At 42.0% G+C, this 21,566-nt stretch overlaps 1 protein-coding gene across 2 annotated transcripts in view; it reads left to right on the forward strand.

Annotated features, from left to right (window-relative positions):
- The first annotated feature begins 3,001 nt into the window (after positions 1–3,001).
- The window catches only part of LOC121282740 (eukaryotic translation initiation factor 4 gamma 2-like), a 29,332-nt gene continuing 10,767 nt past the window's right edge, over positions 3,002–21,566 (forward strand). For both annotated transcript variants that reach the window (XM_041196475.1, XM_041196476.1), the window contains exons 1-9: positions 3,002–3,201; positions 4,307–4,417; positions 5,126–5,191; positions 7,108–7,176; positions 17,353–17,455; positions 18,140–18,274; positions 18,394–18,460; positions 18,534–18,685; positions 20,976–21,086. In XM_041196475.1, the coding sequence (XP_041052409.1) occupies positions 18,602–18,685; positions 20,976–21,086 (195 nt within the window). In that variant the 5' untranslated portion in view covers positions 3,002–3,201; positions 4,307–4,417; positions 5,126–5,191; ... (3 more) ...; positions 18,394–18,460; positions 18,534–18,601. The remainder of the gene's footprint in view (positions 3,202–4,306; positions 4,418–5,125; positions 5,192–7,107; positions 7,177–17,352; positions 17,456–18,139; positions 18,275–18,393; positions 18,461–18,533; positions 18,686–20,975; positions 21,087–21,566) is intronic.

Genomic DNA, 21,566 nt, shown 5'->3' on the forward strand with positions numbered 1-21,566 from the left:
AGCTTATATTTCACCTCTTTTCTATTTTTCTTTAGTTCTGGTGAAAAGTCATACGGACTTGAAACGTTAACTGTATTCCTCTCCGCAGATGCTGTCAGACCTGCTGAGTTTTCCAGGTACTTTTGTTTTTGTTTCAGATTTCCAGCAACCGCAATTTTTTGCTTTGATATATCAAAAATTGGTTTTCTAATAAAAAGTGAGACCTGATGCACTGGAGAGTCATTTACAGGAAGTAGAACACTTGAAAAAGGACTTGAAATGCCTAAATGATAACCTTGTTAGAAGCAAATTTAACAAAGATAGATCTTCAATTGGAAATTGATGGACTTCAAGTATCAGAAGTCTCTATTAAGTATTGTGAGAAATGCATCAGGAAAAGGAATTGCTGATGAATTAGAAGAGTTGGTTGAATGCAAAATTAATGACCAAAACTGATGTAATTCTTGAACTTCAATCCAATGTGAAGAACATGAAAGATGAGATATGCAGCGTGGAAGAACAAATCCAAACTTTAAAAGCAGATAAGAAAAATTCTATGAAACAGATTGAGGATCTAACAAGTGAATTGAAAGAATTTAAGGAGCAGCCAGTGACCATGGGAAAAAGGTTCTGAAAGGGACAGAATGCCCCGGTGAAGTGATTTAAGCTTGTATAAGGATTCCGCAGATAACTCCAAAACAAAGGCAATTGAACTCACCAGAGTAGTTGCTGATCTGAATGAAAAGATGAACTGGAAAATATTAGAGTAAAAAAAAATTGGCTAAAATTGTGAAACAAGTGGAAATGAAATTCCATTTTTGACATGTCAACTTCCAGGTAGATCATGATAGAGTGGACTCAGGTTTTCTTTTTCAGTAGGGTCTATGAACATTCCCCCAGAAGGAACATGGTATCTGATCATAGAAGGTGGATTATCAACAAAGAAAAACCATAACATTAAAGAGCGCAAGAAACGAACCTTATGTTGAAACCCGGGTATTTGATTACTACAATTTCAACTCTGAACCAACAAAATCAGCCCAAAACAACTGAGACTACCAGCCTTCTGAATGGGAAGAGAATGAGATCTGGAAAAGTCATAAAACCTCCAGACCTTCTGTATTTATAAAGTCAGAGACTTGAGGGGTGAGCAGGGGTAGCATATGAAGAAAGATTGTACTGTTAATATGTTAGGTAAAGACTTGGGGGAGGTGTAGTATAAGGGTGTTCAGCATAGCAAGAGTTAATGTGAGTCTAGAGAATAGAACTGCCTACAGTATGTTGCAGAGAGACACATGACAGTAGACAGGAGATAGAATATGCAGACTTCTTAGACTCTCTGCACCAATGATAGCACCTAGACAAGGCTATACACTGGAGCTACATATATAGTTGTATGTTAACAATAAACAGTTTATGTTCTACCACAGAAATACCTGGAAAAACTCAGCAGGTCTGGCAGCATCGGCAGAGAAGAATAAAGTTGACGTTTCGAGTCCCCATGATCCTTCAACAGAACTAAATAAAAATAGCAGAGGGGTGAAATATAAGCTGAAATATAACTAGCTTATATTTCACCCCTCTCCTATTTTTACTTAGTTCTGTTGAAGGATCATGAGGACTCGAAACGTCAACTTTGTCCTTCTCCGCCGAAACTGCAAGACCTGCTGAGTTTTTCCAGTATTTCTGTTTCAGTTTAGGATTTCCAGTATCCGCAGTTTTTTGTTTTTATATATGTTCAACCACACATGCCTCCAGAACTCTTAGTGAGACACCAAACAATATTACAACATATATGTTTTGTTATTATTTTGAAAAATAAGTTCAAAAGCTTGTTGAAAGACCAGATGTAATTCGGGGACAAACCATAAATTTTAGCATTTTCACAGCATAAAAATTAGGATGGGGGAAGGTCTTCAATGCTTCAAGGGGCTTTCCCATTTCTGCATAGAAGCATGATATTAACAATTAATTTCAGAATTATTACTACTACAATTATTCATAATAATGGAACAGAGTTAGAATTCATGAATCGCTTTGTCAGGCCATGTTATTTATGAAACAAAAAGAAATTGCTGGAAAAACTCAGCAGGCCTGACAGCATGTGTGTAAAGAAAGACAGTTAATGTTTCGGGTCTGTATGACGCTTCTTCAGAACTAAAGAGAAGTAAAAATGTGGTGAAATATATACTGTTTTAAGGGGGGTGGGACAGGTGAAGCTGGATAGAAGGCTGGCCGTAGGTGGAGGCAAAGGAGAGATTGCAAAAGATGTCATAAAAGGTTGAAGGGGTTTTGATGGTGGTGATACTAGCTAAAGGAGGTGCTAATGGTGACATTAAGAGTAGAAAGCAGGATGAGCAACTGACAGATGGCCCTAGTGGGGGTGGGGGGAGGGGACAGTGTGGGAGAAAAGATCGAAATAGACATGTTATTTGTGGACGGTCCCTTGGTTCCATTGACTGACGGTTTCTATCCTGGGACGAGCAGGAGAAGCCAATCAGAAATCTGTATCACCAGGGGGCGAGAAATGGAAGATTTAGAAAGAGGCGGGGTGCCGTGCGGCCTAGGGAGAAAAGGAGCGGGGTGTCCGGAGAGTGGGGGAGAGGATGAGAGGAGTAAAAGGGGCGTGTCTTCCCGAAGTCGGAGTGGTAAAAGGAGGTGACGCGTACTGAGGAGGAGGAGAGTGGCAGATCGTGGGGTGAAGGGAGGGGAGGGGAGGGGCCAAACCGGCTCAATCCGCAGTGCGGCTGCATTGAAGCCACCGGCCAATCAGCGGGCGAGTCCAGCCCAGTCCCGCCCTGCTTTGTCTGATTGGCCAAGGGGGCGGGCCGTATCACACAACGGGCCAGCGTGACTGGTGAGAGCTGGCTGCCAATCAGCGTGACGCGTGATTCAAGTTTGGTTGTGGCCAAACTCGCGCGAGGGTGGGGGGGCGGGGTAGAATAAATAGGGAAATTAAAAAGGCGCGGATCCGGAAATAAAGTTAGCCTGCACGGTAAGGTGCGGTGTATTGTGGGTAAGAGAATCCATTCGGCTAACTGGCGGCGGCGGAGCTCCGTCTCTTTGTGCCGGTGTCTCTGAGCTCCCGCTTCGCGTTGCCATCTATGCGGATCGGGTTTTTAGAAATATAGTTTAATGACTTGTTTTGTTACCATTTTATTTTTTTTTAATTTGGGAAGCACTGAAACCGACACGGAGTGACTGGGCGGCGCGGACGGTGAGGTGAGGTGAGGTGGGGCCGAATTCGGTGGGGAGAGCGGTGCCGCCGCCATTTTGTCTCAGTTCAGCGACTCCTCACAAAATGGCGGAGGCGGCGACGGTCTGGGCTTCGAGTGAAACAAGGCTTGTTGTACAGAGGCTACCCTAGTAGCTTGATTTTGAAGTTTTATTTTCGTTTTTTGTTTGTGGGTGAATTTGTTGGGCTCAAGTTATTTTGTCCACGGGTGGGGGGGTTCTTTGCTGTATTTATTCTCCCAATCTGGAGGGAGACTGCATGAACGGACATCGGATCGAGATCGTGGCCATTAGAAAGTATTTGTCCGGGTATCTGTGAATGAACTGACTACTTTCTTTGTCCCCTGCCCTTACTAGCCTTTCCCTGGGTTCCTTCCTTTGTCCCCTGAATTGAGTCCTGGTTTTGTGGTTTTTTTTTTGAGGGGGGTCTCGTCGTCTTCATTGGCTTTGTCGGCCCCCTGCCGTTTCTGGGTCGTCTTTGTGCAACTCCTTACTACAAGCTGGTTCCAGACTTTGTTGCTCCTCTGTCTTTATTTGCGCTCCTCACTGTTTCTTTTTCTAAATGTCTTTCTTCCATTTACTCTCGTCTCCACCCCCGTGTGTGGGTGGGGGCGGTATTGGTGGTGATGGCTCTTCCCCGCTTTCTTTACTGGTTTTCTTTTTTCTCGGATTCTCTTTGTCTTACTACCTAGATCTTTGTGTTTTCGTCTTTCTCTTCCCCCCCGGTGTCTCCCCTCTCTCTCTCTTTCTCTCTCCCCCCCCCCCCCCCCCCCCCCCATTCCTCGTTTTCCTTGTATGTCATCTACCATGTCTTCCTGCGGGGGCCCCCCCATCCTCGGTGTTCTCTTTGGCTCCTCCCACCCCATCGCAGATTGAGAAATAATCCTGTTTTAATTGCCCTGCGTCATTGAGTCTATTAAAGGCGGGCCATATTTTGCCTGCATTTATCCGGTTAAGGCTGGTGCAGCCATATTTCCCTTTTCTGCAATGGACTGGGTGGAGTTTGCCTGGGATGATTCATTGTTTGCACCTAAATTGGACAGGGTGCAGTTATAATGGGTCAGAAGGGTGATTGTGTTATTTTCTCTCCTAGGTAACTCTTTCCCCACCCTTCCCTTTTTTAATCTTCTTTTGGAAGTTTTTCGTTGTGTCAAGCCGCCAAAGTGGAGAGTGTGATCGCAGAAGGGGTTGCTTCTCGTTTCAGGTACCTATGCTAGCTGTCACTGTGATTTGCTTTATTTTTTTTAAAGTTAAATTCTTCCAAATATAAAATGCCATATGTTGGTGATGCTGTCTAGAATTGCTGCTACTTATGAAGTGACTTGTGAATTAAACAGGGTACAAGGAAATGTCTGCGTCTGCATTTAACTGTTGTGCATGGTCTGTTCAGTGCTATTAATACTGACTGCCAGATTCATATATTACTGCTCTGGATTGTATGTGAAATGTCTAGAATAAACTTGATTTGTTAAAATACAGGGCTGAATGATTCAGTTTCTTTCTAGGTTTGCTTGACTACAGAGCTTTCAAATCAGGGTATTGGAGTGTTCTCAATTTCATGGCTGATCTTGATTTTTTTTTTGTGTGGGTAGTCATGAATTCGGTAGCATAGTCCTGAAGTGGTTCCTTGGTGGTACACAATAGCATCCAGTTTGAAGTTATTTAAGGCTTCATGGCAAGGCTGTATTGGGCTCTGTGACTTACTAACTCTTCAGTTGAGCCGATGACTGCCTGCCGTTTGACAAAGGACTGTTGAAACTAGTATTGTTGACTAGAACTACATTGAGCATTCAATACCAATGATATTAATAGCTGCCAACTATAAGGTGTCTGAGCATGAGTGGCAATGGTTAAACTAATGCAAGAGTTGTCAGAAGCCTTTTTGAGCTGAGATATTTTCTCATCTTTCTAGTGCTTCTTCGGGCGGAGGAGGAGGTAGGGGTGCGCCTCAGCACTATCCCAAGACTGCCAGCAACAGGTAACTATCAACTCTCAAAGGCCTATTAAAATTGTGGTTTCAGATCAGAAATCTTTAGGCTCATTGTGAGGAATTGTGTACATGGAATACAAAATTCCTTGCCTGCTCCACCCTCACTTCCAACAATAAGACTTGACAGGCTGAATAGCCCCCGGTGCTGTAATGATTCTCTCTGAAATAGGGCAAATGGCCTGCTTTCATGAATTGGATTTTATGTACAAGTATGAAAAGGACAGGGATTGGAACAATTATCAATGTTTTTTTCTCGCAACCAGGCAAATACAATGAAGCACCCAGAACAAGAGGCAAGACTTCAGTGATAACTGATGCCAAACATTAGCTATCGCAGAGCATACTCAATAGATATTTGTTCATAACCTGCACAAGTCAGTAACATTTTAATTTGATACTTGCACAACAACCACGCTAACCTTTAGTTTGGTATCAATACAACTACTTATGTGCCTTTAACATAAAAATCCCAAGGTGCTTCTCAAGAACACAAGCAAAACCAGACAGTTACAAATACTAGGGCACATGACCTAAAGCTTCAAGTGATAGTTTTAGGGAGCGTTGCATTCAGTCATCACCCTTCTGCTTGCTGCCCTACATTGATGCCTGTTAAAATAATGCCTGATTTTTCAAATTCTTGTCCTTGTTTTCAATTCCCTCTCTGATATTGCCTTCCTGTTTCTAAATTCTTCTAGCCCAAATGTCCTCAATTAAAAGCTTCCAATTTTGCCTCTTAAACATCCATTAATTTTAATTGCTCCTCCATTAGTGGCCTTCAGCTCAAAATAAAAATACCTGGGAAAACTCAGCAGGTCTGGCAGCATCTGCGGAGAGGAACACAGTTAACGTTTCGAGTCCATATGACTCTTCAACAGAACTAAGTAAAAATAGAAAAGAGGTGAAATATAAGCTGGTTTAAGGGGGGGACAGGTAGAGGTTTTGAATTTCCAGCATCTGCAGTTTTTTGCTTTTATCTTAGTGGCCTTCAGCTGCCTTACTTCTGGAGTTTTCCCCCTGAACCTCTACCCCTTTTTCCTCCTTTAAAACATTCCCCAAAAACCATCACTTTGAAGCTTCAGGTCATGTGTCTTAATCCTCGTGACTGATTCTTGTTTTTGTGTTCTTGTGAAGCATCTTGGGATGTTTAAGTGTGTAAGTAGTTGTATTGGTACCAAACTACATTAAGTGTGGTTGCTGTGCAAATATCAAATTAAAATGTTACTGACTTAAAAGTAGTGTGGGTTGGATACAAATATGTGTTAAATATGCTCCATGATAGTTAATGTTAAGGCATCACTGAAGTTGGTATTTGTGTGTTCTCCTTTGCATTCTTGCCCTTTGTTCTAAGTGTTTCATTGCATTTGCCTGGCTTCAGAAGAAGACATAGCTGTTCCAATCCATGTCCTTTTGATACTCGTACATAAAATTATATTGTACGAAGGAGGTCTTTTTGGCCCATTTTGCCTGTTGATGTTCGAGAGCTATCAGTCCATCCAGTTGGGCCCATTGCATTGGTTTTCTCCATTGGTCTGCAAATGTTTCCATTTCCAGGGTATGTCAAATTGCTGCTTTTAGTTATGAATTCCAGCACATGGATGCTTTTCTGACAAGTAAATTGCTGGAAAGTAATGGAGGACAAGAGCAAGGGTGCTTCCCTGGTGATCTCTTGGCTGTGACCAGCTGACTTAGCATAAATTTGAAACTGAATCTGGGTATTGCTTTGTGCGGCCACTGAAGCTGCTTTTACCAATTGAGATATTGCAACATTTCACCAGAGCTGCTTGATTACATAGATCAGATAACCATGTTAAGCTGTTGCTATAGACTTTGTTCCTATCTCTCTACAGCCGGATCCTGGGGGAAACCCCAGGGCCTAGCGTACAGAGATGGGTTCCTTCCTGAAGCACTAAACGAGATGCCAACTCCTTGAATGAGAAAGAACGACAAGATGGAATCTTCAGGAAAGTCAGAGGGTGAGTTCTTAATTTCCTAACTGTCTATAGTAATGAAAGTTATTTTACAGCATTCTAATCAAGAACTGTACTTCAGCTTGGGGTTATGATTCATGTTTTGAGCCAGAATGATAGCAGGGGCAAAAAGAATTAGGATAGAGGGCTGTTTGCATATTAAGTTGAGGTACTCGTAACACTAAATGTGGAAGAAACTATCTGTTCTGCTGGGAGCGCAGAACAAGAGGACATACTCTTAAAATTAGTTAAGTCATTTAGGGGGTAATGGGGCAGGGGCCGGTGGTGCTTCCTGGCAAATGGTACTGGAAATCTGAAACGCTCTTCTATATTCCAAAATGGGTAATTGGAATGGGGGGTGGTGGGGGCGGGGCGGGGGGGGGGTGGGGGGGGGGGGGGAAGAGAGAGGTGTGGAATGGAATATAAAAGTAGGAAAGTCTTTGTATGGGATATTGGTGAGACAGCACATGGAGCACTCTGTATAGCTGTTTGTATTTAAAGAGGGATATGCTTGCATTGGAGATGGTGAATCTTCTTTGAGCTAGGTTGATTTCTGGGATGAAGGGATTCCCTTTTTAGGAAAGGTTGGGTCTATAGTCATTGAAGTTCAGAAGAATTGGAGGTGATCTTATTGAAACATGTAAGATTCTGAGGGGGACTTGAGGGTATTTTGCCTCGTGTGGAATCTAAAACTTTGAGGCACAGTTTCGAAATAAGAGGTCTCGATTAAGATGGAAATAAGGAATTTCTTCTTTGTCCTCTGGGGCAGAGATTGCCAATGTGTTCTAGGAGGGTTATGAGGGGCAGGAGTTGAGGCCAAGATCAGATCAGCCATAATCTTAATTGAATGGTAGAGCCAACTTGAATGATTGTACGACCTACTCTTTCTTGTGTTAGGTTTGTCCTCTTCCTCCTCCATCCCCTATAGTGCCAACTTGTGCCACCACTTTTCATGGTTAGTGGATTACGGTTGAGAGCCCAAAAACATAGGGGTCTTCACCTTCTCTCATCTAGAGCATTGAAGCCAACTCTCCAACGAGGACCAGCTTAGACAAGGCATTTAGCAAAAAGCATAGACCATATTGAAATTAATTTGCTGCTGTTGGAATCAAGATCCCATTAGGGCTTTTGGATGGGAGGGGGCTGTTTGTATGTGACTACTTGCCCACCTATCTCAGTAAATTCATGGTGTGCTCAGTGAGCAGAGAGCCTACTACGGTTCTAAATATCATTGCGTCCTCATTTCTATTTAGAAGGTGACAGCCTTATGCTGGACTTGGTCCAAGACATTAGTATTTGAAAATATTTGATTTATAACTAAGCATACTTGGCTCATTTGCAGCAGAGAATAGTTAATGTTGCTGTCCATCACTCCAATGGTGATGGTCAGATTCCATAACCTCCTTGAAAGCTAGAGTTCTGAAAAGAAGGCTAAGTGCCTGAAAATGGCCAGAAATCACTTTAGTTTTATTTAAATGGTTTATAAATTGAGTTGCTGATCAAGACACCTATTGAATTGAATTTCTTCTCAGATGGCCCAGGTGAGCACCGATATGTATATAATCAGCTGGACCCATCTCATGGTGGTATTTGTCATATGGCTGATTGAATAACCACTATAATTTTAAGATTCACGTTCATCAGGAGTAGTCAAGGTCGCCACCGCCTTTGTATTTGTGAAGGAGGCATTGCATTATTGTATATGTTCCATGACCTGTTCTGGGTGATCATAGTCAGGTTTTTTAATTTTCTATTTGTGCATCAGATATCTACATCTGTTATGGATTGTGTGATTGTAGTTTAAAATTGAGCTTCATGGAAGATTGAAGTCAGGGATTGTCTACGTCAATTCTTTCTAGTTTGTAAACCTGTTATATAAAATAAGTCATCTGGAGTTAAATCTTGGATAAAAATGCTTTCTATGTAGTCTCCACTGCAAAACCATTGCATTCAGATTCCAAAATGGGTGCTGCAATGAGATTCTGTGCCCTATTTTAAAAAAAAAAATCCTGTTTTAAGGTAGTAATGAAGAGGAAACATGCTTTTATTTGTAGGTTTGCTTTGGGGAATAAAACACTTGATGTCCAATTTTGTCTTGGCAGCTTTTACTTATACTACTACAGGCTCAGTTCAATCTGATCCACAGCACACTTCAAAGTAAAACTAGAATGGTCAGATTTTTGTAGCTGTTTGCCTTCCTGCTAAGTGCTAGATGTGCAACAACATACTTGAAGACACACTGCATGTGAAGTCAGCTTTGAGAATGGAAAGATCAGAAGTCATGAGGCCTTTTCCTCCATGGCAAGTTTACATTTTGGAGAGGGTGAGAGCAGGAAAAACTTCCTACAGGCTCATTTGACATCAATGTACAAAAGAATTGAGATGCCCTTGTCAGTGTTTAGCCCTGACATTACTTTCATGAGGTTGCATGGAGCAGTAGCTGCCTTGTGATCCAGCTGCCAGATCCTGCAGCTCAGGAATGTTAACAGATGGTGGTTTAAAAGCTGACTTCCATGATTCATGCAGCTTCCATCTAGCAGTTACTTTTTTGTTAGGTTTATTTTGTTGATTTAATAGGTTGCAAATCAGATCCATACACTGGCTTTGAGACTAATGAACTTATATAATTTTTTCTGAACACTATAAAATGCAAAACACCAGACGTTCGTAGTTTAGCTCTATCAAAGCAAATTAATGCATATGTATTGAGAATGATATATACTTGTTGAATAAATGGAGGTGGCTGCTCCTGTAGACTACTGGCTGTATCTTCTTGTAAGACAACATTATATTTGTGGCCACTGTGTCCATGGTGGGTATCTAGTAAGAAAAAAGCTAGGCCTTGAAATCCAATCAGATTCCCTTGCTTGTCCTTGCATAATCTACCATATTAATTTTGTCAAGTCTCAGCTTGTAAGAATTTACCACTGGAAGTATGGTTATGTCAGTGCATGCATGCACATATGTAATCACGCAATCTGTCAATCAGCTACCATGATCTGGCCAAATCTATCCCTCAGCAATGCCATCTATCTGCTCATCCATCTTATTTGTGGGGCCTTCATGTGCACATTGCAATATTCTCTACGCTTTATAAACTCTGCTTGCTTTTAAAAACAAAGCACTTAATAGGGAGGGCAAGGGGTCCCGAGGTTGTCTACCCCTTGATTTCAAGGTGATATCTACTTGGTCACCAGTTTTATCATGGTATTGTGACTGAGCAGGCTGACCCTTGACTTGGAGCTTTTTGGACACATGGAGCAGGACATCCCAAAAGGCATTGGGATTAGAGTGCAAGATTTTGCTGCTTTTCTTTGCTTCCCTGCTGCCACTCTGCCTCATTTAAGGCATTTGACTTGAAGCATGATGTTGTTTGGACAAATTTTTTGCCGTTCTGAACAATTGTTAGCAAGCTCCTGAAATTGTTAGCATCATTGCTGTGCTTCAGGGAGAGCTTGAGTTTCTTTGAAGTATTTTCTATGCCCTGCCCTGTAGCACTGGCCATTTGAGCTGAGAAACAGTATCTGGCAAGACAGATGTTCTTCAGCCATCCAGAGTTTCTTGTTTTATTATCCATTTACAGGATGTGGGTGTTACTGGCTAGGCCAGCACTTATTGCCTATCCTTAATTACCCTTGAAAGTGATGGTGAGCTGCTGGCTTGACCCACAGTGCTGTTAGGGAGTGGGTTCAGATTTTGGCCCAGTAACAATGATACATTTTCAAGTCGGGATGGTGGGTGACTTGAAGGGGAGCTTCCAGGTGGCGATGTTCCATGTATCTGCTACCATTGTCCATCTTGATGGTAGCAGCCGTGGGTTTGGTAGCACCCGTGGGTTTGGAAGGTGTTGTCGAAGGAGCTTTGGTGAATTTCTGCAGTGCCTCTTGTAGATGATATATGCCACTATGCAATGGTGGTGGAGGGAGTGGGCTGCATTGTCCTGGATGGTATCAAGTGTTGTTGGAGCTGCGTTCATCCAGGCAGGTCAGGGGTGTTATGGAATACTCTCCACTTACACCTTGTAGATGGTGGACAGGCTTTGGGGAGTCGGGAGGAGAGTTGTTGAAGGATTCTGACCGGCTCTTGTAGCCACAGTATTTGTGGCTAGTCCATTTCAGTTTCTGGTCAGTGGTAACCTCCAGGATGTCAGTGGGGAGTTCATTGGTAATGCCATCGAATGTTATGGGGTGATGATTAGATTCTCTTGTTGATGATCATTGCCCAGCGCTTGTGTGCTGCGAACTTGCTACTCGTCAGCCCAAGCCTGCATATTGTCCAGATCTGTTACATTTGGACATGGACTGCTTCAGTATCTGAGGGATCATGAATAGTGCTGAACATTGTGCAGTCATCAGCAAATATCCCACTTCGACATGATGCAAGGAAGGTCATTGAAGCAGTTGAAAGTGTTGGGCCTAGGGCACTACCCTGAGGGACTGATGCAGTGACGTTCTGGCCCTCCAACGACTGCAACCATCTTCCTTTGTGCTGGATATGACTCCCAGCAGCAGAGCCCCCCCCCCCCCCCCCCCAATTCCCATTGACTCCAGTTTTGCTAGGGCTGATACCACACTTGATCAAACGTGGCCTTGGTGTCAAGAGCAGTTACTCTCACCTCACCTCTGTCTGTTGTTGATTTTGCAGGGGTTTTGCCTGAATGCTTGTGGAGCTGGCTTCAAGAATGACATGCCATTTGTCCTGTTGAATCTGGAAGATGCAGCTGCGACATGGCTGAGAATTTATCTATCCCTCCCTTGTATGCCACTGTAGATCATTGCAGTAAAGGAGTGTGATGACTGATTTGAACACTGGGATTTTTGACTTGCAGAGGCCTTTGTGTCAAACACTTGCTGCTGTGGTTTGTGGACAGCTGAGCTGACTAATCTGGTAAATCCTATCAGTGGCTTTGGAATGGAGGTAACTGAGGTGTATGAAGGCAGTTGATCTTTGAGGTGACTAGCTACTGGCAGGGAGATTAATAGTATGGGGGCTAACAACCTTTTTTTATTCATTCATGGGATGTGGGTGCTGCTGGCTAGACTAGCATTTATTGCCATTCCCACTTGCCCTTGAAGATGATAGTGAGCTGCCTTGAATCACTGCAGTCCATGTGGTGTAGGTACACCCGTAGTGCAGTTGTGGAGGGAGTTCCAGGATTTTGACCCAGTGAAGGAACAGTGATATATTTCCAAGTCAGGATGCTGAGTGGCTTGGAGACCTTCCAGGTGGTGGTGTTCCCATGTATCTGCTGCCCTTGTCCTTCTAGATGGTAATGGTTGAGAGTTTGGAAGGTGCTGTCTAAGGGGGCTTGTAGAGCGATCTTGTGCATCTTGTAGATGGTACACACTGGCACTGTGCGTCTGTGGTAGAGGGAGTGAATGTTTGTGAATAGGGTGCTAATCGAGCGGGCTGCTTTTTCCTGGATGGTGCTGAGCTGCTTGAGTGCTGTTGGAGTTGCACTTATCCAGGCAAGTGGAGAGTATTCCATCACACTCCTAACTTGTGCCTTGCAGGTGATGGGCATGCTTTGTGAAATCAGGTGAGTTGTTTGCTGCAGGATTCCTAGCCTCTGATCTGCTCTTGTAGCCACAGTATTTATATGGCTGCTCCAGTTCAGTTCCTGGTTAATGTTAAACCCCCAAGATGTTTAGTGGGGGATACAGTGATGGTAATGCCATTGAATGACATCAATCTAGATTTTAAGGTGACTTTCAGTTCTGCCACTCAAGGCAGTTGCAGGATTGTGATGAATTTTCTTGAGCATCAGAACCTTGAGTACAATCCAGAGCCTAACTATTTGAGTCAAATACTTCAAGTTGAATGCAATGAAGAGTTTCTGGTTTTCTCAACATTTTTTCTTGGATTTTGTCTAGCAACAGACCATGTCAGAGGCTCCTCTTGAAGGTCTAAAGCCACTGCCTCTAGGAGGATTTGCTCAGCCACAAGAAGTAGATTCAGGAGAATACGTGTCAGCATGATCCCTGCTTTGGGCAAGAGGGAAATACCTCTTTTCGACAGCATGATTTATTCTTCCTCATTGAAGAAGTTTACAGATGTTGCATTCCTGAAGTTGGGGTGGGGGGAAACAGCCTCTTTCCTCACAAATCCATAGAATGTGAGCTTTGAAGACCTCAGCTGGAATGACATGGGAGCCACAGGCTTTGTTCATCTGTTTGCTTGCTGCAGTCTCCCATCAGTGATTTGCCCATGGATTCTGGTGCGGGGGGGTAGTAGTATCAGCTACCACAATGGATTCATGGCTGAGTAGTTACTGAAAATGTTCTTTCCAGTGTTGATGGATGGCATTATCATTCTTGAGTCACCATCCTGAGTGAAAAGGCTTTTGTCCATTTGACCTCGGCCTATAGATGGCTCTTCGCTATTGCCAATTCTCCATCACAACAGGATTTAGCAAATGGATAAAAGCAAAAAACTGCGGTTGCTGGAAATCTAAAACAAAAATACCTGGAAAAACCTCAGCAGGTCTGGCAGCATCTGCAGATAGGAGCACAGTTAATGTTTTTGAGTCCGAATGACCTTTCAACAGAACTAAGTAAAAATAGAGAGGTGAAATATAAGCTGGTTTAAAGAGCAGTGGGACAAGAGCTGGATAGAGGGCCAGTGATAAGTGGAGATAACCAAAAGATGTCACAGACAAAAGGACAAAGATGTTGAAGGTGGTGATATTATCTAAAGGAATGTGTTAATTAAGGATAGAAAGCAGGACGAGCAAGGTACAGATAGCCCTAGTGGGGGGAAGAGATCGAAATAGGCTAAAAGGTAGAGATAAAACAATGGATGGAAATACACTTAAAAATAATGGAAGTAGGTGGGGAAAGAAAAATCTATATAAATTATTAGAAAAGGGGGTGGGGATGGAGGAGAGAGTTCATGATCTAAAATTGTTGAACTCAATATTCAGTCCGGAAGGCTGTAAAGTTCCTAGTCGGAAGATGAGGTGCTGTTCCTCCAGTTTGCGTTGAGCTTCACTGGAACAATGCAGCAGGCCAAGGGTGGACATGTGGGCATGAGAGCAGGGTGGAGTGTCGAATTGGCAAGTGACAGGTCTCCCTTCAGGGATGAAGCCTTCCTTCATCAGTTCTGCCGTTGCAGGCTATCTAACTGCACTTTATCTGGCAGTTCCAGACTTTGCTGTCATGGGTGACCCTACCAGAGCAAGGAACTCCTGACAGCATTGCTAAGGGATTTTCTTGAGTGCACAAGCCTATCCACCATGTCAAGGTGGTGATCCACAGAAAGGGTCTTGAGGTAAAAGGTACTATGTAAATTCAAGCTTTTGTTTACATTTAAGAAATTGGCTTTTATAAATCTTCTAACCCTGCCCCCCAGAAAAAATTTAAATTGTGTACGTGCTCTTCTTGGTTTGGTATGTTCATGTCAGCACCTGTTTGCTCAGTAAATCAATCTTCTTGTTTCTGACTTTGTGAAAGTGAGAACTAGTTTTACAAGGAGCTCAGCAAATCTTTCCATGCAGCTACCTTGACTTTCAATGCTGTTCACCTGTGGATGCACTCATGATGAAACTGAATTGATGGATGTTGATACCAGAAAATTCAACTCTCCTTTCTTAAATTAGTTTATTATTCTAGTCAGCCATAGCTCAACTGGTAGTGCTTCTGCCTTTGAATTGCAAGTTTCCAGGTTCAAGTCCCACTTCAGGGCTGACACTCCACTGTCAGAGGTGTTGTCTTTCAGATGAGATGTTAAATGTGTTCTTGTGAAGGACCCCATGGCACTATTTCAAAGAGTAGGGTAGTTAACCTTGGTGTTCTGACCGATATTTATGCTCAGTAACAAAATCAGGTTATCTGTTTGTTATCACATTGCTGTTTCAGAGTTTGCAATTTGGCTGCATGCTTTGTATGTTCTTTCATGGAATGTGGGCATCACTGGCTAAGCCAGCATTTATTGCCCAACCCTAACTGTGCTCCAAGGTGCTGGTGAGCTGCAGCTCCCTTGAACCATATACCCAGAATGTCGGTGAGTTCTAGGATTTTGACCCAACAACAATAAAGGAATGATATAGTTCCAAGTGAGGATGGTGCGTGGCTTGAAGAGGAGCTTGCAGCTGGTGGTGTTCCCATGTTGTCCTTGTCTTTGTATGTGGTACAGTCACTGAAACACTACTTGAAGTTTAGTCACTTATAAAGTGCTTTTGAGATGTCTGGTGGTCAGGAAAAGTGCTGTATAAATGCAAAGCTCTTTTAGTAACATTACCATAGTTGCAGTGCTCTTGGAATAGGCATGTTTTCAAAATAAATCTTGCTGCCTGTCTCTGGATAGATAGTAGGAATTATTTTTCTTAGTTTTTCTACAGGGGGCGTTTAGTTCATCAGTTAAGCTATTTTATGAAGAATTACAGCCCAACATGCTTCCAGCAGAGGAACAAGTTGCAGATATTCCTTGTAGCTAATGCATCGGTTTGGAAGTTTTTGTAGATAAATGCAATATTTTTGATTTGGGGACCATTTTACGATAAAGATTCTTACTGGTAGTGCCTTTCATGGCCAAAAGCCCTTTGCAACCCATGAAATACTCTTGAAGTGCAGTCCTTATTGTAGTGTAAAGAACATGGCAAATCCCACAAAGATGCAGAGAAATGAACAGGGGTTCAAGTTGGGAAATCCAGTAAGATGGAGTACTCCTGAGGTAGTTTCCTGATTCTTGGTTAGCATCCTTCAAAAACTGGCAGGAGAAAAATGTAAGAATGAGGTTGAGATTGTCTAGATGTTTCTTTGTATCTATGCACTCAAGGGTTGGCAGTCTGTTCTCAGGCCAGTTGCTGAATTTGTAATGCTATCAGGACCCAAGACCAGTGCCCCAATATTTATTCGTGTTAAACTCATGAGCAGTTAATTGCTTGTTTCTTCCTTGGTTGTGAATTACAGAAATAAACTTGGTCAGAGGCTTGTTCAAATGAATTCTGTTGTAATTGCTATGGTATGCCTATACTCTGGAGTCAAGTTTCAACATCCTGAGCTTTAATTTATTTCTAGACAAGTTGGGGCACAATGCAGCAGCATCTGTGGGATAACATTGGCTTTCAGAATTTTATTTTAAAAAACAAAGTATAATTGGTGCATTAGCCAGTCACTTAAGTGATGTAATCTGTTCAAACTATTGTTTAACATTGTTGTGGAACTTGGTTGTTGCCAGAGCTGCTTCCCATGAACTGTAATTTGAAGAATTCCAGTCTTGATATTTGCTAAGGCGTGCACTGTTGGTATGTACTGACATTTCTTCTATTGTAAGCACCAAACTTCAATCATGCAATACCTTTTTTGGTAATCTGTTCATTTGCTTTCCTTAACAGTAAATTCAGTTACAGGTACCTGAATTTTCCTCTTATGCAAATGACTAATTTCAGGATTGCTTTTACAGTTCATCCAGTTGTAGTCAAATTGGTGATCAGTTTGTGCAGTTTAAAATGCTATTTGAAGTCTAATCATGTTTATGTGGCATTTCTCAAGATTAACTGTTCACTTTGCCTTGGACTTTCAAAAAATGGTCCTTTTTGAAGCTAACTTCAATATTAAGAACTCTTGCAAACTTGATGGTAAGGCAGTAGTCTTGATGACCAGCTCTCAAGTAGATTTAGCAGAATGATGGGTTGTAGATCAACTTCGCACTTCAGTTTCTGATTCTGGTTTTATCCTGACTTATACCTCTTAAAATTGTTTGATTGTCTTATCAAGCTGGAGTTCTGGGGAGGAAAATTTGAGGATGTTGATGCTAATTAGCCTGTTGGTGCTTTATGTTGCACAATTCCTGTATCAAACATGCAGAATTCTGCAATCATTGAACATTTCTTCTGAAATGCTGGATTTGGAGTATTCAGTGCCTGAAGAGAAGACCAGTGAATTAAACCTCTTTTGGGTTTTGGAGAAGGATGTGTATATGAAACAATGCTTACAGCAGGCCTGGATGTTCCCAGCATTCACCTTTTTTTAAATTATGAAAGCAGTGCCATTTGTTTTCATTGCCTTGGAGGTGATAATCCACCACTGCAGCAAATCAGTGACTGAGTATCCTGATGATTTGATTACTTTTAAGAGATTTTTAAAAATGTGGTAGGTTAATGGAAATTTACCCTGAATATTCCATCAATTTTCAACATTAATGCCTCTGACTTTGAAAGTGAATTTAATGTTTTTTTTTCAGCATTTTGAACAAGCTTACTCCAGAAAAGTTTGACAAGCTATGCCTTGAGCTCCTCAATGTGGGTGTAGACTCTAAACTGGTCCTAAAAGGGATCATTTTACTGGTGAGTTAGTTTTAATAGCAATCTCAAACTAATTGCATTGAATGTTACAGCACAGCAGGGCATTTGGCCCAATTAGCCTAGCTGATGTTTATGCTTCCCACCTCTTTATCTCTCACTCAGCTATCCTTAGGTTTTCTCTCTCCACTATTCTTTCCTGCACATAGTTCTCCAACTTCCATTTTAATGCATCTATGTTTAAAATCTCAACAAACAAAGCGTGTTCTCTAACAGTTATAATGTTTGCAACACGTGAGATTGGTGTTATTCCTTCAGTCACCAGCTTCAGCTTCTGACTGAAGCATTGCAATTCCTAACATGAGACACTGGCTCATGAAGCTCAGCCACTCCCTCAGACCTCCCACTGTAGTCAAGGAGTTCTACATTCTCTCCCATTCTGAAATGTCTCTTGCCAGGATGCAGTCGTTGCACTTTACAACTTGCACAATTTTGTAAATTGGAAGAAATTTCCACTATCTTGTCTTTGTAATGTCCCTCTTTGTGCACTGAACACTTAATAGATCCTCCGTCAAGAAATGCTTCTAACTTGATCTGTCCTGTAAATGTAGATAAGTTGCCATTTTGATTTTTTTTACTTTAAAAGGGTGAGTAAGGAGGAAATTTGGTTTGTTTACATTGTGAACCCAGCACTGAAAAGTGCCTCTATTTGTAATTTCTCTACCACAGATAGTAGACAAAGCCCTTGAAGAGCCCAAGTATAGCTCACTGTATGCTCAGTTATGCCTGCGTCTAGCAGAGGATGCTCCTAACTTTGATGGCCCAACTCCTGAGGGTTTGCTGCAACACCACAAGCAAAGTACGGTAAGCAGTGCCCACTTCAAATTTGCACATAGAGAATTGGAAACCAGTTGGATTTGGTGACTGCATGCTATTGATAGGAAACATCAATTGATTTTGAAATGCAACCTATTTTTTCCCAGACATTCAGACGCCTTTTAATTTCAAAGCTTCAAGATGAATTTGAAAACCGTACCAGAAATGTCGATAGTAAGTATAATCAACACTGATTTAACTTATTGCAATTCAGCAGAATCGTATTAAAACAGTTTTTATTTTTTAGTCTATGACAAGCGTGATGGCCCTCTCTCAAATGAAGAGGAAGAGCAACGGGCTATTGCCAAGATCAAAATGCTGGGCAACATCAAATTCATTGGAGAGCTTGGCAAACTTGATCTTATCCACGAATCTATCCTTCATAAGTGCATCAAAACAGTAAGTGACTGATCTTGTATTGTTGACCAGCTGTTCTATGTAGTTAGCTCTTATGGAGCTCAGCTTAAAAGTTGATTTTGTGTGCACGAGCAATTTAAGGACTTTTTTAGTTCAAATATGTTTGAGGAGAAAATCTGATTGGAGTTAACAAAATGATTGAGGAGTTGAAGTGGCGTTTAAGTGCCGTTCAGAGATAAGGCATAATAACAGATGGAAGGGGAAGTGAATACTGGGACGTGTGGCTGAAGAGATTTTGAAATAGTCTCCTGAAGTGGATAGCCTATGGAGACAGTTGATGCTAGAGAAGTGAGATAACTGGTTTTGAGAGATCTGCTGTGAAAGTACTAGCTGAAGCATAGAATGATTGGTTGTGCCAGTAATACAATTTGACTGGGTGCCAGCTAGAGTCTTCACACTTGTCAGTGTTATGTTTTATGATTTAGAACCATTCGATATCCAACATCTTCTTCGACCCTGAGCTGCATTCCACATCCTTTTGTTCAACACAGCCCGTTCATCTACACAACATTGCCTGCATCTGTGACCAAAATCATTCGTGCCTTTCAAGAATTTTCTCCTTTTCTGACCTCTACAAACTCTTAACTTTGTCAAAATTTACCCTGTCTTCAAATCTTGTTTGTCCATTGGCATATTGTCATGGTCTGGTTAATTACTGCACAACCATGAATTGCCACCTCTTCCTCCTCCATATGGTGCCATCATTACATGCTTCAGCATGTATGTTGAGGCCCAACCCCCCTCCTCCATCCTCTATACCATCAAATAACTTCAGACTTGCAGCTAAATCTCAGACTAAAGCCAAATTTTCAGTTCCTACCAACTCTTTCTTCATCAACAGAATGAGTATTAACCAGCCTAACTGCCCTGTTTAATCTTCAGTCGTTTCTTAATCATATTTCTGTTTCTGCTGAAGCCTTATGCTGCTCCCGCCTCCAAGCATTAATGTTCTCCCTTGGCGCCCTCCTCCATCAATGATAGCTCAGCCAAGTATTTTTCCTGTATCTTGTCATGCACGTTATTTTGTTTCTTACAATCAAACCTCCTTGCCACTCTGCCTTAATGTTTAACCGTCTCACCCTGTAACATTCTCCAGTTTGTGTTCACCGTTAGCAAAAACTCTTTCAGCTGCCTATATTTAAGGAGATACTCAATTCCTCCCAAGTAAAATACATTTCTAAGGGGGGAAAAGGCATCCATGGCCAAGCAAGGAAGTTAAAGATAACATGAAGGCATACCAATTGCAAAGGTCAGTGGCAGACTGGAAGATTGCGAAACTTTTAAATATCAACAAAGGGTTACTAAAAAAACTAAAGAGCAAAGTTAAATTATGAAAGAAAACTAGCGCAAAATGTAAAAACCTGATAGCAAAAGCTTCACAAGTATATAAAAGGAAAGAGTAGCTAAAGTGAATATTCATCCCTTGGCGGATGAGACTGGGGAGTTAATAGTGGGGGACGCAGAAATGGCAGAGATGCTTAATCAGTATTTTGCCTCAGTTTTCACAGTGGAGGACACTAGTACCACCCCAATAGTAACAGGTAGTGCAGAGGGTATAGAGAAGGAGGAACTCAGAACAATCACCATCACTAGAGAAAAAGTCCTGAACAAACTATTGGGATTATGTTCTTATGTAAAGGGTGACAAGTCCCCAGGACCTGATGGCCTACATCCCTGGTTCTTAAAGGAAGTGGCAGCGGAGATAGCGGATGCATTGGCTATAATATTCCAAAATTCCCTGGATTCTGGAAAGTTTCCAGTGGATTGGAAAAATTCTAATATAATGCCCTTATTCAAAGAGGGGTGGAGGCAGAAAGTAGGAAACATAATCCCAATAGTTTGTTCAGAGACAAAGTAGACATGCAGTGGATGTTTCCCCTTGGGCCATTGTTTTAGGCTAAGGAGTGATGGGTTTAAATCAGATGAGGAGGAATTACTTTTCTCAAAGGGTTGAGAATCTGGAATTTACTACCTCAGTGCAGTGTGACGCTGAATAAATTTGAGGAGATAGATTTTTAATTAGTAACGGGTTGAAAGGTTATGGGGAGTGGGTGGGAAATTGGAGTTGAGGTCGAAATGAGATCAGCCATGATCGTATTGAATTGTGGGGCAGGCTCGAGGGGCTGAATTGCTTACTCCTCCTAGTTCTTATATGAAAGCAAGTTATTTTTCTTCCAAAGATGTTAGGGTTGCCACACAGTCTGCTGACACACATTGCTCTCATTCTGGCCAATGGTAAATAGTAAAGCTTTTTCATTTTATTTCCTCCTAGCTTTTGGAAAAGAAAAAGAGAATCCAACTCAAGGATATGGGAGAGGATTTGGAGTGCCTCTGTCAGATAATGAGGACAGTAGGACCTAGACTAGACCATGAAAAGGCCAAGGTAAAGTTGTATCTGATGGTTTGTGTGTATCCCTATGTTTCAGGAAATGTCTTGGGATTACTAATTTCTTCCCAGCCATGGCAGCCCTGCACTAGCCCTGAGAAGTTGTGCAGACTTGTGTATGGGATGTGGTGTGAGGAGGAGGAATTTGAAATTTTTGATCTTTTTGGGGCTGGAGAATAAACAGTGCAGTTTTTTGTTTTGGCACATATGTGAATTAACCAGATCATTAAGACACATTCCTTTTGGGAAAGGTTTCTTTTCATGTGTTATGACACTTCCTAGATATTGCACACTATGGGCTGCTGTTGGGTCATGCTGTGGCTGTGATTCAACCAAGTCTTCCAACTTTTAGGGGAGGGAAATGAGTTTACTGATGAAATTCCAGCACTGCTCTGTACCTTGTGATTTGTATTATTAAAGCTGACACTAGCTGAATGGTTGTGGCTTTTTGAAGTGGCCATGAATAATGCTGACCTT

This window comes from Carcharodon carcharias, chromosome 10 (genome assembly GCF_017639515.1).
Source record: "Carcharodon carcharias isolate sCarCar2 chromosome 10, sCarCar2.pri, whole genome shotgun sequence".
Taxonomy (NCBI): Eukaryota; Metazoa; Chordata; class Chondrichthyes; order Lamniformes; family Lamnidae; genus Carcharodon; species Carcharodon carcharias.